Source organism: Stegostoma tigrinum, chromosome 18, assembly GCF_030684315.1.
Source record: "Stegostoma tigrinum isolate sSteTig4 chromosome 18, sSteTig4.hap1, whole genome shotgun sequence".
Lineage (NCBI taxonomy): Eukaryota > Metazoa > Chordata > Chondrichthyes > Orectolobiformes > Stegostomatidae > Stegostoma > Stegostoma tigrinum.
In genome coordinates, this window is record NC_081371.1 from 27553153 (window position 1) to 27570323 (window position 17171).

Sequence of the window (17171 nt, forward strand, 5' to 3'; positions counted from 1 at the left end):
AAGGAAGGAAGGAAGGAAGGGGAGAGAGAGAGAGAGAGAAGAGGAGAGGAATAGACCGGCAATGGCAGGCAGCGCACACACTTAACACCCAGCACATTCCTTACGCCAACCGGCACTAGGAGACTGGAAACAGAGGGGGTCTGGTGGAGGGGAGGGTGGGGGTGGAAATTTACACAAGGAAGCCAAGTTCGAGGAAAACTATCTCATGTGAGGACAGGGATTTATTTGATGCCATTTAAAATGTCCGAGGAATGTACATCTTCGACCGTTTCGGTAGAAGAAATTCGTTCTTGGTGGGAAGTACCCGCCATCGCACACTTTTGCTCTTTATTCAGGACAGCATTTGGGCTCCCAGACTTCGAAATTGAGGTAATTCTGTTTTTCCCTTCAATGAGTTATGAGACTTTTTTCTTTCCTGTAAATGATTAAGTTGCCTCTCGAAGCCCCTGTCATTTCAAAGAATTCAAAGTTAGTAATCATATGGATACAGGATGTCAATCTCGCCTCCCAGCTGCTGGCTCAATTCTATTGTGGTTCTAAAACGGCTCGATTGCAATCACCGATACACTGATGTGGACTTTAATCATCGTTGTTTACCTTTTGTTGTATAAAACGTTTGTCTTAGTTTTAAAAAGTTTAATAAAGTTGGTATCTCTTGGGCTTGAAAACGGGAGGACATGGTGTGTTCCTTTCGTAAAGGAGCGTGCCTTCCGATAAGGTGCTGCCGTTCTTCATGATCTGCTCTGCCACACATCCATCATAGCCATGGCATTGTTTAGGAGAAAGACGAGCCACATGCTGCTAACAAAGTTAGCTGATTACCCTTTTAAACTACAATTTTTAGTAGAAAAGCCTCCGACGAACAATATATACCCAATAACTTTTAAAATGTATATTTTAACAAAACGGAGTCAATATCAGCGTAGGGGCGTTTCGCAAATTGCTCGATTCATCGGCAAGGCGCAGAGTATTTCGGTCTATTTCGTCACTGTTGATAAAACACAAGTGTAACAAATTAAACTTGCTTAGACGATCTTAAATTCGATTTCTGGCATATAGGTCTTACAAAGAAAACAGCATGTTCGTTAACGTTCTGCAACCCGACTGGGAAACGAAATTCAGAGAATCATTCGATTTCAAGTAAAATTGAACAAACACAATCATTCATCCTGCTCTGTCCGATATCTTCTCTTCTCTTCCCCCCCCCTTTTTTTCCCCCCCATTGTTGTTGTTTTTGTTCGGCGAGTCTATTGTTTAAAGTTGTTTCTCCGGGAGGGAGGGGAGTTGAAAGGCTTAATTCACAACAAACGTTTGCTGTGATTCTGGGAGGAGTTTTTGTTTAAAATCCAAATACGATGACTTTTTTTGTATGTATGAAGTTGCAAGTGAGAAACCAAGTCCCTGACTTGAGTTGGTGTTCAATGTGTTTTAAACGTAGAATATGCATCTTGTGTGAGGCATGTTCTGCAGCTCTGATCAAAATTCTCTCTTGCTATCTTTGTGGGTCTCTAAATGTGTCAACCAACCATCAACTAGACTACGAATGCTCTGTTTATTTTGAAGGATAAGTTTGGTTTTTCCTTCGTTGAAATGCAACAAGTTGTTTATTTCCTCCATAATAGATTTCCAATTTAAAATACCTTGCTGCGTTGTTAGCGATATATGAAAGAGAACATTCTAGAAATTTAACATGTTGGTAGGACGAAGCGCCCACTCCTAAAATGGAGTGACCAGTTCCATTTTACCTTTTAACCTCCCGCTGCCCTTCTCTTTCTGCCACACCCCCCAACCCCCCTCCCCCCCCACCCCCACCGAAATCCATTCACTGGTTTGTTTGATTTCCCGTGCTTGCTGTAAATAGTCTGCCGATCGGTACCTCCGTGACAGACTGTATTCTCGCACTTTTCAAATTGTTTTGCTTGTGGGCCTAGTGAAATTGCTACTTTTATGCGTGTTCATTTTGATTTCACAGTTTGTTTTACAATCATGTTGCTGTCCTTGGTAGCGAAATTTTTTGGTTGAATACATACACTTTGGTTGTAGTTAGTGTGTAGTTTAGATAATCTGAGGTTGACGTTCATTTCATTTCTCACTGTGTTTACAGTGGCTACTTAAAAGTAGCAAATTGTATAACCAGGTAAATCTGTTTGGTTTGGGGTGTGGGAGTTTTTCTCAATGCGTAAACAATCTGGTACTGGTGCTTTACCCCATTGAATGAGTGGCACCAACTGCACATGGAACTCTTATTCCATAAGCCGTTTCTACTCATCATAACTTGCATTTGTACAGCACATGTGGCATTTATCAAGGTAATTTGAATGCTGTTTCTGGCTGGCCTTTATTCTGGCTTTGGAGTAATACCATTGTGAAATCGGATGACACAGTCCTGCAGTGTATGTTGATTGTGATGTAATTCTCGTACATTTAGCAGATGGCTGCATCTTTTTTTAAACCTGCCAGCTACTCGCATTCAGCTGGTCACTGGATGTGCAATTTAGAGACTTCATACCTAGCATGAAGTACATTGTTTGTGAAATAGTTACTTTTGATTCAATAACTCTTGTCACTGGTGGCAGAAATAGTAAATGCATTACTGCGGTTTCAATTCCTGGTTCTCTGCTGAGGTGCCTGACTTGAGTTACAATGAGCTTCACTACTTTAATGATAGTATTTGAATATGTAATGAAAATAGGATCTGGTTTTGGTGTAGCGCTCATGTGCGAATGCCTATTTAGACAAACATCAGATGGTGCGTGGCATTCATTTGAGCTGTCGACCAATATGATTCAGTACCTTCAGGGAAGAATGGGGAAAATAATGAACTATATACCAGAGGTGTAGCTGCAAAAGTAATTTTTTAGCTGTGTAAAACTGTAATCATTAATTTGAAACAAGCCATGAAAATGGAGGTATGTTACAAGTTTGTCTGGTAGTGAAACTCATTGCAGTTGAAGTACTGCAGTTGAAAGACTGAAAAAGATAAATGTGACCCTTTTTTGAATATGTTATTGTTGCTGCTTGTAGAAATATTCCCTGAATTCTTGGTGGCAGCTTTAAGGTAGGATCAGAACATGTACTTGGAGAGTTTGCAATAATTCTCATCCCATTGAAATCGCAGCTTAGTCTGTTGGAAAAATGTGGTTTAAAGAACAGATATATCCTTAGCAAATTTGAATCTTTATAAACTGAAGAAAAAGGAGTATATTTTTTATAACAAACAGAGGTTGCTGGAGAAACTCAGCATCTGGAGAGAAAATAGAGTAAACCCTTAGATCCTTCTTTAGGACACACTTTATTTTATGTTCTTGATCTGGTACACATGCATTTCCATCTTCTTTTCTTGAAGAAGAGTGCTTTAATTTTGTATTTTTTCATGATACAAATTTGCAAAATGTTCTCTTTAAAGCAAAGTCAAAAATATTATAAAACAGAGTACTCACAATATTTTCTTTACTCTAACTACCTGAATGTTGTTTTTGTAACTTAGCATCCATTATTTAATGGTTTTGTTGTATTTTAATCTCTACACTTTTGTGGAAATTAAGATTTGTACCATTTCTCTGTGAAATAGATAGCTACCACTGTTTATTACATTTTTGGCTAAACGGATCAGCTGCAAGTTAGATTTTTGTACTCATGACAATGTATTTGTGTCAAGTAAAATGAGTTCTGAAAATAAGTCGTTTTTATAGAAAGATTTTGTCTTCTATATAAAAAATAATACGGATGACGGAATTCAGAAGAACGGTGCTGGAAATGCTCAGGAGGTCAGACAGCATCTTTGAAGAGAAATAGTTACATTTTCAGGTTGATGACTTCAGAGTAAAGGGAAGATTCAAATGTAAAGCGTTTTTAATAAACGGAGAATGCTGGATAAACTCAGCTGGTCTGGCAGCATCTGTGGAGAGAGAAGCAGTTAATATTCTTGTTTGAGCCCAGTATGACTTTCATGAGAACTATTCTGAAGAATCATGCTCGACTTGAAACATTATCTCTTTCTGTCCACAGAGCAATGGAGTGACTCTTTAGAACTGCTTCTATATCTTATTGTCTGTAGTCCATGGAAAATGCCAGAGCTGCTGAATTTTGCAGCATTTCGTTTGTGCGTGGCGTTTTTGCCAAAAGTATGATAATGAGAGCTCAGAGTCGTTATATTCCTAGTAGAGTGAAAGGTAAGGCTGGTAGGATTAGAGAACAATTAATGATAACAATAAAGATACCAAGGTCCTAGACAAGAATGAAAAAAAATCGTAATTAGATTTGGACAACTGGGTTCAAATGAATCTCTTGAACAGTATAGAGAGTGTGGGGGCATTCTTTAACAGGGAGATCAGGAAGACAAAGAGGATATGAGATAAACTTATTTGCCAAAGCTAAAGATAATCCAAAGAAATTCTACAAGTACATTGAGCAAAAGAACAGCTACAGAGAGAATAGGGTCCTGTAAAGATCAGAGATCAATATCTTTGTGTTAAACCGAGATGGGAGAGATATTAAATGAATATTTCACATCAGATTTTACTGTTGAGAAAGAATTGGAGGCCAGAGGACTCTGAAATAAATATTGATATTTTGAAAATACTTCATATGACAGTAGTAGTAGTGCTGGAGGTTTTAGAAGATATAAAGATGGATAAATCTCTGGGACCTGACCCAGTGAATCCCAAGATTTTGTGGGAAATTGAGGTCTCCAGCAGAAGTGTTTGTATCATATACGACTACAGGTGGGTTACTGGATGAATAATATTATGCCTTTTCTTAAGAAGGGTTATAAGGCAAGAAACAGATTGGTTGCTTTCTGGACTGAAAGTCTGTGACCAGCGGTGTTCCACAGGATTCGGTGCTGAGTCCACTTTCATTTGTCATTTAGATAAATAATTTAGATGAGGATTCAGAAGGCATGGTTAGTAAGTTTGTGGATGACATCAAAATTGGTCTCATAGTGGACATTGGAAAAGATTAGCTAAGATTACAAAGAGATCTTGATCAATTGGGTCAATGGGCTGAGGAATGGCAGATGGAGTTTAATTTGGATAAATGTGAGACATTAAATAAAATAAAGAGGACTTATAATTAATGGTGGGGCATTGGATAGTATTGTAGAACAGAGACACCTCTAGGTTCAGGTACATTATTATTTGAAGTTTGTGTCATGCGTAGATACAGTAGCTAAAAAAAAACATTCAGCAGTCTTGCCTTCCTTACTTAGACCTGAATATAGCAGTTTTGAAGTCATGTTGAGGTTGTACAAGACACTGCAGAGACCTCTTCTGGTCTGTTGTGGTCACCCTTTTATAGGAAGGATATTATTAAGCTGGAGAAGGTTCAGAGGACAATTTACCAGGATGTTGCCAGGAATGGAGGGTTTGAGTTGTAAGGAGAGGCTGGATAGGCTGGGATTTTTCTCACTGGAGTGTAGGAGGTTGAGTGGTAACTTTCATAGAGGATTATAAAATCATGAAGGATATAGATAAGGTGAATGGCAGTTGTCTTTTCTGTAGGGTGGGTTTCAAGACCCTGGGGCATTTTTTAAGGTGAGAGAAGAAAATTTTGAAAAAAGGTATGGGGGCATTACTTTAGAGTGGTTGGTGTGGGAATTGAATTGAATGACCTTTATTGTCATGTAGTAAAATGAGTACAGTGAAAAGTTTACAAGTCACCACTGATGGTGCCATCTTAGATATAAAGGACCTAGTACTGAAGAATGTGTACCTGTTCTTGGGTGGGGGGAGGGAATAGAAAAATGCAATGTCCAGCATTACAGATCACAGGAATTAATGAGAAAATAGGGAAATACAAGTTCAGAACAGCAGTCCTTCTAACCCAGTCCTCACTGGCATTTAGTCTCCAGCTGTGCCAGGCCTTGATTCCAGGCTCTGCCGAGTTTCATCTGAAGGCAGAGAGACCACTCTGGAATTGCCTTGAGACTGAAAACCCACGCTGAGAACACCACGCCAAGTCCGGACTGAGGCCAGGAGTTCAGGATATCACCGAGAAGATGGGGAGAAAAAACAAAAGGAAAAAGCAAGAAAAAGAAACACATGAAGCAGACGAGTTCCAGGTGAAATGTCCTGCTCCTCCACCACCTTGGAACTTCCTGAGGAAGTGGTGGATGTGGATGCAACTACAAAATTTAAAAGACATTTAGATAAGTACGTGAATAAGAAATGTTTAGAGGGATGTGGGCCAAGTACGCAGGTGGGACTAGTTTAAGAGATAGTAGGAATTGCAAATGCTGGAGAATCTGAGATAACGAGGTGTAGAGCTGGATGAAAACTGCAGGCCAAGCAGTATCAGAGAAGCACGAAAGTTGATGTTTTGGGCCTAGACCCTTCTTCAGAAATGGGGGAGGGAAAGGGGGTTCTGAAATAAATAGGGAGGGGGGGGAGGTGGATAGAAGATGGATAAAGAAGATAGGTGGAGAGGAGACAGGCAGGTCAAAGATGCAGGGGTGGACCCAGTAAAGGTGGGTGTAGATGGGGAGTTAGGGAAGGTATGGGTCAGTCCAGGGAGGACGAACAGGTCAAAGGGGCGAGATGAGGGCGAGTAGGTAGGAGATGGGGGTAGGGCTTGAGGTGGGAGGAAGGACAAGTTAGGGAGGCGGGGACAAGCTGGGCTGGTTTTGGGATGCGGCAGGGGGAGGGGAGATTTTGAAGCTTGTGAAGTCCACATTGATACCATTGGCTGCAGGGTTTCCAAGCGGAATATGAGTTGCTGTTCCTGCAACCATCAGGTAGCAACGTCAAGGCACTTAGACTTCACAAGCTTCAAAATCTCCCCTCCCCACAACTGCATCCGAAAACCAGCCCAGCTTGTCCCCGCCTCCCTAACCTGTCCTTCCTCCCAACTATCCCCTCCTCCACCTCAAGCCCCACCCCAATCTCCTACCTCCTCATCCCGCCCCCTTGACCTGTCCGTTTTTCCTGGACTGACCTATATCCTCTCCAACTCCCCACCTACACTCACCTTTACTGGCTCCACCCCCGCCTCTTTGACCCACCTGTCTCCTCTTCACCTATTGTCTCCTTTTATTCATCTTCTATCTGCCTGTCCCCTCTCCCTATTTATTTCAGAATCCCCTTCCCCTCCCCCATTTCTGATGAAGTGTCTAGGCCCGAAATGTCAGCTTTGCTGCTTGGCCTGCTGTGTTCGTCCAGCTCTACACCTTGTTATCTGGGACTAGTTTAATTTGGGATTATGATCAGCATAGACTGGTTTAGACTGAAGAGTCTGTTTCTGTGCTGTATGACTGTGTCAAATTTCCAATGTCTTTGTATTTTGCCTTAATGAGTTTTTAAGACTGTAAAGGTGGGGAGGTACAAGAAAAACAAAAGGACAGGACTGTAATAGGGTAGAGGGCAGGAGCAATTAATTTACAGAAGATTTTACAATGCCAGAGAAGGGACTAAGGTATGTCCCGCTGAGGCATGAATGGTTATGTAGCAGCCATTTACATCAGGGGTAAAGAGAGAAACAGACTAGCAAAAAAAAGACCTGAAGGAAATAGTCCAGAAGGCTGCAGCATACCAAGGTGCTGTTTCTGGAGGTTGTATTGAGCTTCATTACAACGCTGTAGCAAATCAAGGACAGAAAGGTTGATTAGAGTGGGGGAGCAAGGCAGAGGATTAAAATGATAAATGACAGGAAGCTCAAGGTCATGTTTGCAGACTGAACAGAAGTGTTCAATCAACTCATTGTAGTGGTTTCATACAACCAAATGGCTTTCAAGGATATTTCTGAGCGTAGTGAAGATCCAGCCCCATTGCTGTCAAATGTAGACCAGACCAGGTAAAATGGAAAATTTCATTCCCTAATTATATTAGTGAACCAAAAAGGCTTTGGCAATTGACAATTGTTACATGATCGCTTTCAAACTTGCTTTTAGTTCCAGATTTTACTGAAATACAAATTTCAGTGTAATGGTTGAATCCAGACTCATGGCTAGTCCAGTGATGTTATCACTATGATGCTACTCCTTAAAAGGAGAGGAGATCACATTGTGACCGGCAAATACAGTAAGTAAAACTGAAAGAAATCCCAGTAAATTTGCTCTTTCACTTAGTGTGACTGTTTGGTGCCTTGGATGTGAGAATAGAGGAAGTGAAAGAACAGGGGTTGCACCCCATGTGCTGGCTTGGAAAGGTGCCGTGGAGAAGAGAATCTGTGGCAGAATAGCTGAGGACTGGACCAGTGTGTCGTAGGAAGTGTATCCTTCAGAAAGCTGAAAGAGGAGGAAAGCAAAAGTGTGTTTGGAGATATGGTGGTCTGCTTTGTTTTTAATTTTCTTCCAATGTTTGCTACATGCATCTCAATGTATTTTTGTCAAGTATGCAAGTCATTTTAATCATTCACAGGATATGACTGTCATTGGTTGGACTCATAATTATTACCCATCCCTAATTACCCTGAGAAGTGGTGGTGAGCTGTCTTAAACCACTGCAGTCCACTTCAGGTAGATACACCCATAATGCTGTTAGGGAGACAGCTCCAAATATAAAATGATGCAGACTTTAAATTCGTGGCATTAATTTGCGATCATAACATTTTGTAGGTTGAAATTACAAATAATTTTAAGTGCTTTTCTTAAAAATGGGTGATGTTTTAAAATCTCAACCTATTAGAAATATGCTTATCCACACAGCCTGAAAGGTATCTGTGCAGTTATTGTAGACAGTTTGCAATAGTAATAGAAGCTGAAAGCTGTTATCTATTATCATGCATGATGAAATATGTTTGATTTTCAAGTTAAATGCATTAATGTCCATCAATTGAAAGTTACTTCATTTCAATAAATAATTTACACTTATTGTTAATGGTAGCCCATTAATACATTACATTGTTGTGTATGGCCTGTCACAGTTCTTCAAAAGTTAATGTACATTGCATTGTAGGATTCTAATCTCAGTCAGTCTTTCTGCACAGTTGTGTTGAAAGTGTTGCTTTACCACAAAGAGGGTGCAAAAAAATAGAAAATGTGTCAATAGAGCCCCAAGCAACTTGTTTTAGTCTAGTCACTCCACAGACATTTTTTAAAGATTGGGCTATGGTAAAGGAACGGTAAATTTGCAAAAATGCTCAGCACTGCAATTAAATAAGATTTACATTTAGCTTGTGTTTGAAGCGCCTTCAGGTATTTTTCTACATTCAAAACCATTTAATGAAAAACCCGTTGCTGGATCAAAAAAGGAAGGAAGTTGAGAAGAAGACCAAAAACTCAACAAATGTTGTTTAAAGGGATAAAAGCCAAAAGAACCGTGGATGCTGCTAATCGGGAACGAAAACAGAAATTGCTGGAAAAGCTCAAAGTATGGCAGCATCTGTGAACAGAAATCAGAGGCAAAGTTTGGCATCTGGTGATCCTTGCTCACCTGTTGGGCTTTTCCAGCAATTTCTGTTTTTGTTCCCGTGTTTAAAGGGATGATGAGGATGGGAATAGGACTGGTAGATGGGGACATGGCTATTGGGTAGAACCAGTGGATGCTGGAGTCTGATGACTCATTAGGAGATGTAGTGCTTGAAGAGCAAGGCCCTGGAGAGTAATAAACACAAATAAGAATTTTCATATTTTGAAGAATAGGGCAAGGGAATGGGTGCAGGATGTAGTAGAGCTTTGGATGAGCTGTTCAGTTCTCTTCAAATAGTTCTTCCACCAATGGATTAAATTAACCCATTCCAAGAAAAGGTACACATGATGCTGGGTCAAAAAATGCATTTTCACGCTATCATATGAGCATGGTTAAGTGTGTTTAAGTAACGATTTTGCACATTAAGCAATTATTCCATTTGCAAGTCAGTACTTTCTTCCTTCAATGCAACATAGAGATTTCTTTCTTAAAGCAGAGGAGGAATGCTGGTGGAAGTTAGTAAGCTGTATCTGCAGAAAGGACAAAAAGTTAAATCTTTGCAGAATCACATTGAAACGAGAAGAAGAGTATCTGCCTTGGGGAATTTTAAAGCAACTGTGGATGCAAACTGATTACACTTCAGATTTTGCGTGTAATCTTTGAATCTTGTTTCAGAAATTTAAATCTTCCGAAGTATTATTTAATATTATCTGATGTACATGCAGGAAAAAGGACAACTATGCAAATTGCTGATGGATCAAATACTTATGATAATTATCAGAATTGAATTTGCTGAAACTGTGTGCCGGAAAAGTTTTAAATAATGTTCAAAAGGAAGGCTATGGGACATTTTTTATTATTAAAATTGTTTCAGTTCATTTTCCATTGTTTTCCTTTTGAGGTTTAACAACATTTTAGAAAAGACATTGATGTAATAAGCAGAGTAAAATATCCAGATGCGGTGTGAATAGATTATACCTAAGAGTATAGAACGTAAGGATAATGTTAACTCCTTTGTAAGAGACTTCTAGGACTTTGACCATTTGATACATTATATGTATGAATGACATACTGAGCCTTTTTTGTTTTGGAAAATATTTTATGCAGATAAATGCAGCACATATCCTAAGTGTACTTTGAACTTTCCAGCAGGTAGATACTATTTGACTTTGTTTGTTTAGCTTAGGTGTTCTCTTGCCTTGCCAGATTTCTAGTTGATTAGACATGACCAGGAGCAGCGGTTAGTCACGAAGGTGTTGTATAGCGCTAACACTGACTGTGTGACATGCTGCCCATATGTTCCTTCTATTAAGTAGCATACAAATTAACTGGTGTCTCTTGACAGTTTATAGTAACTAAAGCTCCACTTTGCTGGCATGTGGCCTGTAACTAAAACAAAGGCAACAATAGTGTTCAAGGTTGAATTTTTGAAAATTTGAGCTATCTATAAATATAAGACTGACTTGAACAACCTTTTTTTTAAAAAAGAAGTACTGGCATGCTTTTTAAATCATTTTGTCAGTAGGCAATTATTTTTCTCTCTGTACAGTTTAGTTCCAAGTAGGACGATTGTTATAAATTCCTCTTTCAGTTTCTCCTTTTTCACCTTCATGTATTACTAACTTTGGTGTCACAGAACTTCAAATGAATTGATTTCTTTCGGATCAATACCTCCTTGTAGTTGCATATCTAAACAACAACTTGCATACACTAACAAAGGATAGCACAATGTTTTAGAGTGTCAGTAATCAATACATCATGTCACCCCCAATACAAAACTGGGATGTGAATGTGCTCAGCAGCTTGAAGGACCACGATAAACAGTCGAGCTTTGCATTGTCAATTGAAGTGTATTGAGTACTTGTCTGTTACCTCCTTGTCATCCAGTAGCTTCATTTACACAACGCCCAAAGGCCTTTTTCCACTATTCTCTTGTTGAAATGCATAAAAACAAGCTACTGTTCATAAACCAAATAAGCAGCATATCTTTGCTAACTGGTTTCCACATCCAACCCACCAAAGTCACTTTTTGTATTTGATTTTGGTGACTGTTATTCTTGCTGTGTTGCATAACCACATTGTTGATGAAACAGAGCTACCTGTTCATTTTAACGAAATGTGAAGCTGGATGAACACAGCAGGTCAAGCAGCATCTCAGGACCACAAAAGCTGATGTTTCGGGCCTAGATCCATCCAGCTTCACACTTTGTTATCTTGGATCCTTCAGCATCTGCAGTTCCAATTGTACCTGTTCATTTAAATTTTTTTCCTATTTTCGGGTAGGCAGTGAAGACTGTCGATTATTTAAAATGGGCCAGATTTTCCAGGTTGTAAGAGTGACTGATTAAAGATAAACTAATCAATTTGATGGTCAGGTTACTAATTGCTGCTAGGTTTTCTGTCTTGTTCAGGCTTGGATGGTTTGCTCTCACTTGTATTATACTTGACACAGTCCCACTTGTCAAAAATAACTACTGACTTGAGTATAGTGTAACAACCAAATTGAACTAGGCTGTTTTGGTCAAGATTACAGTGCTTTACTACAGTTGCCCTTGCTATGTTTCTTAGGAACCTATGTGAAAACTATTTGCATGTTTACAGGTATCCCCGTGAATGCTGGGCAACAAGAAAGAGTGGTTCAGGACCTCTACTTAAAACCCACTGCTTTATTAGCTGGAGTGTAAGGCTGCCATGAAAGTCTTTTAAAATTGAGCTTGGAAGAAATGATTGCAGTTTGCTAACTTGGTAATTATTATAAACAAATTAGATATAGAATGGGTTTGCTTGGGCTATTTTGTTATGTTCCTTCTGAAGTATAACATTACTTTTGTTATAAACTGAAGTTTTGTGACTGAGTGACTGAAAGTGAACAGTTGAATATTACACGACAATGAATTAAAGGAAGTCCACAGAAAATCTTGTAACTCAAACTTTCCAGTGAATTACACATTATCTTCAATTCATTAACTTTTACAAATCACCTAATAATGGGCAGCATGGAGGCTCACAGTACCAGGGCCCCGGGTTCATTTCCACCCTCGGGTGACTGTCTATGTGGAGGTTGCACGGTCTCCCTATGTCTACGTGGGTTTATGCCGGGTGCTCTGGTTTTCTCCCACAGCCCAAGATGTGCAGCTCAAGTGGATTGGCCTTGTTAAATTACTCAGTGTCCGGGGTGGATTAGACATGGACACTGCGGAATTACAGGGAAAGAGTAGGGGGGATGGGTCTGGGTGGGCGCTCTTTAGAGGTGACGGTGTGGACTTGTTGGGCCGAATAGCCTGTCTCCACACTGTAGGGATTCTATGAATCTCTGCTTTATAATTCTCACATCTTGGTGTCATCTGTGAAAGACAGGTTTAAAAATTTAGGGATTTAAAAATTTCATTAGGGACACTGATTTTGCCATCAAACTTTAGTGAAAGTATATTTCAATATAAGAAGTGTAACTTTTTTCCTTCTGGTTGCTGGATTTAAAATGTCCCATACATTGAAATTAACAATTGACAGATTTAAACTTTCTTCCTGAATTTCCAAGCAAAGATAGGATGTTATTATAGATTACATGTAATGCTGGCATGCCACCAAATGGTCAGTGAACTGATAAGAATGTTTAGTCTGTATTCCACCATATGAACCAAAATCTTCTGGAAAAATGATTGAACTGTTGAACCAACTGTAGTATTGTTATTAAAACAGAATGAGTGTTGTGCATGCTTGGGTTCTTACAAAATACATATGTATGTGTCGGGGTGGAGGAGAGGCATTGAACTCAGGCACTTTAAAGTGAAAACACGTTGACATTTTTAAATGTTCTAAAGTTGAGCTTTTACCATTTCGGAACTTGAGCCATTTTGGGCAAAATCATCAGAACTTTTAGCCACTTTGGGCAAAATCCTTCAGATGAATTTTAATTTATTTTCCTGTAGCTGAGCCTATCTACCTTTTAAAAAGAAAAAAAAAGTTTTTTTAAACATAAAAATGCATTTGAAGGTGCAGCATACATAAAAGCATATTGAAGCTTCAAAAGAATCTTTGAAGCAGTTAAAATACATGCCATAGATGAAAGCTCCTAAGCAAGGATGCAGCCTCCAAATAAGGACCGTGGGTATTCTAAGTTGGTCTTTTAATTACACATTGTTTTAATTTCTGAGCATTTAAAAAGGCATTGCTATGTTGCAGGATGCATGTACATATTTATAAAGAATAAATTAGGTACTCCCCTTGGATCACACACAAGCCCCCAAGAACCAATTCATTTTATTATATCAGAGATAATGGGAACTGCAGATGCTGGAGAATTCCAAGATAATAAAGTGTGAAGCTGGCTGAACACAGCAGGCCAAGCAGCATCTCAGGAGCACAAAAGCTGACGTTTCGGGCCTAGACTCTTCCACTCTGATGAAGGGTCTAGAACCGAAACGTCAGCTTTTGTGCTCCTGAGATGCTGCTTGGCCTGCTGTGTTCATCCAGCTTCACACTTTATTATCATTTTATTATATTACAGTTTTGATGCTGTGTTTGGGTTACCTGCACTTGTGCAGTTTTAATGTTTGCTATGCAACTTTAAAACAAGTAAAGCAATATCAACTCCACTTTTTGTGTTAAAGTTTTTCAGTGAACTGTGGGTATTGCTGTCCAAGCCAGAATTTTCTGCCCATCCTTTGTTGCCCTCTAGAATGTAGTGATGAGATGCTTTCCTGAGCCAGTGCAACTCTTGAGATTTTGGGACACCCGTAAGAAGGGAGTTCCTGGATTTTGACTGACCAACAGTAAAAGAATAGCAATATTTTTTTATAAGTCAAGATGTTGGATGTTGCAGATGGTGTTCCCATTTGTCCTTGTTCTTTTTTTAGGTGGTGGAGGTCATGGGTTTGGAAGGTGCTCTCAGAAGCTCCTTGGTGAAGTATTATAGTGCATCTTATAGACGATGCATGCTGTTGTCTCTGTATGGTAGTCAAGGCACTGAATGTTGAAGGTGGTAGATGGGGGGCTAATGACATATCTAATTTTGATGTTTGAGGGCATTTGGTATTACTCTAAACTATTTCACATGACATTACTGTTTTACTACAGTTTTTATAGTGTAGGCAGATGTTAGAAATAATATGTGACAACCTTTTGTATTGAAATGTCTCTAAATATTTCTCACCTTGAAGTTTCTTCTGACTGCTATTACAGAGGCAAATGTGGCAACAGTTGTGTGCAAGCATCTTCCCAGAGATACTAATTATCCAGGAAAGCAGGAGTGGTTAGGGATAAAGAAAAAAGTCTAGGCTCTGCTGGCAGGTGTGGTACCCTATCCGTTGCAGGTATCTTGCATGTAGCATATGTACTGGTTATAGAACCATGTATTCAAACTCCCAAATGACCAGGAAATTGTTTTCTTTCTTTTTTTTTGAAAATTAACAGCTCCTTTTGAGTTCCACAGCTGTTCATGAAACTATGCAGTTACGTGACAATTAGTTGCTTCACTGTACAGAGAGGAGCAAGGAGGTTTTAGGCCACTTTGTTTCTAAATGGAATGGCAACAGATGTGCAGCTCCCTTTGGTGGATGCAACCCCCAATTATAAAGGAATTAACTCCAGATTCAGCCAACATTATAAACCCTCAGTTTTCCATGGATCTTTCAGACCATCAGTAGATTAAGCATATGGTGGTGTCTGTTTGGTTTCAGGATGTCATTCATTTCTGAATCAGTTAACTCAGATTTGAAAAAGTAAACTAAGCTTTTAGTTCAGATATTGTGTTGTTGTGGTGTTTGAATCAAGGCCCCATTTCTTAGCTTTGGTGAAGGTTAGTGGTCTCATAAGATCCCATGTCACTATAGGGAGGATCAAGAATTTCTCCAGACTCTTATCATTCAGACAGAACAATTTTAAAATTTTCTTTTGTTAATGGAACCTTGCGTGTTTTCCTGCATAAAAATAGTGACTACCCATTTAAAAGTAATTCATTGGCTGTAAAGTGCTTTGGGATAGCTTGAACGTGAAAGACAGTATAAAAATCGAGCAATTTTTCTTTATAGTTTCATTTATTAATTTGCTAAATTGGACAAAATTTAATTTTATAGCTTTTATTTGCCTTGCAGAAGAGTCATCATGACACCCAAATGCCACATCCTCTCATTTATGCCCATCCGTTTTACTGAAATCAGATTGCTTGAACAGCACTGGCAGATTCAATAATAGATTGGGGAGAATTGCACACTAAAGTAACTTTCTTCATCTTTGTGAAATTCCAGAAGCAATACCTTGAGCCATGCACTGCTGCCATTTATGGTGGTGAGGCATTTGTGGCAGACCTCAGATCAGGAGCCACACCCATGTGGCGAGACTGTAATAATTCCGAAGCAGTACAGTAACCCCTTATGGACTACTTCTAAGTCGACATTTTTGCTACTGACTCTTAATGCACTGGGACCCAGTACCAACTCCAAAGTACAGTCATGAGATTAGTTTTGTGGCATTAGTCTCAACTAACTTGACTTCACAAAATCACAATTCCTGTAGTGCAAAAGAAGACCATTTTGTCTATTGTATCTGCCTAGTCTCAGTATGATTTAGTGCCATTCTCATGCCTCTTCTCTATAACCCTACATTGTTTCTATGTAAAGAAGCATCTAATGTCCTTGTTTGAAACTCTCTCCACTGCACTTTCAGCCTGTGCATTCCAGACCATAACTACCCACTGTGGTGAGGGGCAACAAAAATTCTCAAATTGTGTTTGTTCCATTTGCACGAAACCTTTAAATCTGTGTCCTTTTGTGCTTGATTCTTTTATGAGCGGGAAAAGTCTTCTTTCTCTACTCTGTCCAAACTCATGTTTTTGAAAACTTCCATCAGCCTTCTATTAGGTTCCTCTCCAAGAAAATAAACGGTTCCAACTTCTTATCCATACAACACCGAAACCATTCTTCTAAAGTCACTTTGTGTACTTCACACTGTTTTTTGTCTGGAACCCCGTAAAAGCACCAATACAAAGCAGTATGATTTCTCTGGCATCTTGTAAACATGAAGTGTGCAATTTAATTTTAATTTCATTAGTTCTTTGCCTGTGCACACCTGCTACACCATCAGAACTACTCTGCACATGTGATACAGATGTGGATTTGCTTTGCAGCTGTTTTACATGGAAAGTTAAATGTATGTATGGGAGAGGTGCATGCTTGAGATACAGTCTTGAAACCTAGGCCACATTTTAAAGCAATTGCTGCTGGTTTCAGTAACAAAGACAATGGCAGATTAACAGTGTAAATTGACTATTAGCAGGAATCCTGACTTGTATTTGTTTCAGGATTGTCGGCAGGAAGTGAGTTGAGCATTTTAGTTTTTTGTGCATTGGCTTTAACATTTCAAACAAAAGATGAAAGCTCAGGATGCAATTCCTGTAACAATGTGATGAAGTGCTTCCCTGAAGTTCCTCCGGTTCAATTAGATTGCCAAAAGGTGTCTGGTCAAGTTAACAGTCCTTGAGTTAGCAACAGCAGCCTAGTTCGTGCTCAATGGAAATGTGAATGAACCTGCTGTCATAGTGAATGCTATGTTAGCTTTTGACACCTGTGTCTGACATTGAAACTGTTGATAAGGTTTTAGTCTTTGAAGACATAGCATTACAAACTAAATAAAATTGTAATCAACGCAGGAAGCCATAAAGTTCTTTTTTCCTCCTGAGACATTTGACTAGGGCTGTAGGTCTGTCAAGTGGCACAAACCATTATGTGGATCACTGGCCATTTCTTTACATCTGATTTTAATTGTTAATTTCTTCTAAAAGTTATACAGATATTGGTACAAGATCCTTTACCTTTTATTTTGTATTTTAAT

General features: G+C 39.2%; 1 protein-coding gene across 2 annotated transcripts in view; it reads left to right on the plus strand.

Moving 5' to 3' along the window:
* Window positions 1–178: 178 nt before the first annotated feature.
* The window catches only part of LOC125461006 (chromatin remodeling regulator CECR2-like), a 129274-nt gene continuing 112281 nt past the window's right edge, over window positions 179–17171 (plus strand). For both annotated transcript variants that reach the window (XM_059652418.1, XM_059652419.1), the window contains exon 1: window positions 179–369. In XM_059652418.1, coding sequence (XP_059508401.1) covers window positions 229–369 — 141 coding nt within the window. In that variant the 5' untranslated portion in view covers window positions 179–228. The remainder of the gene's footprint in view (window positions 370–17171) is intronic.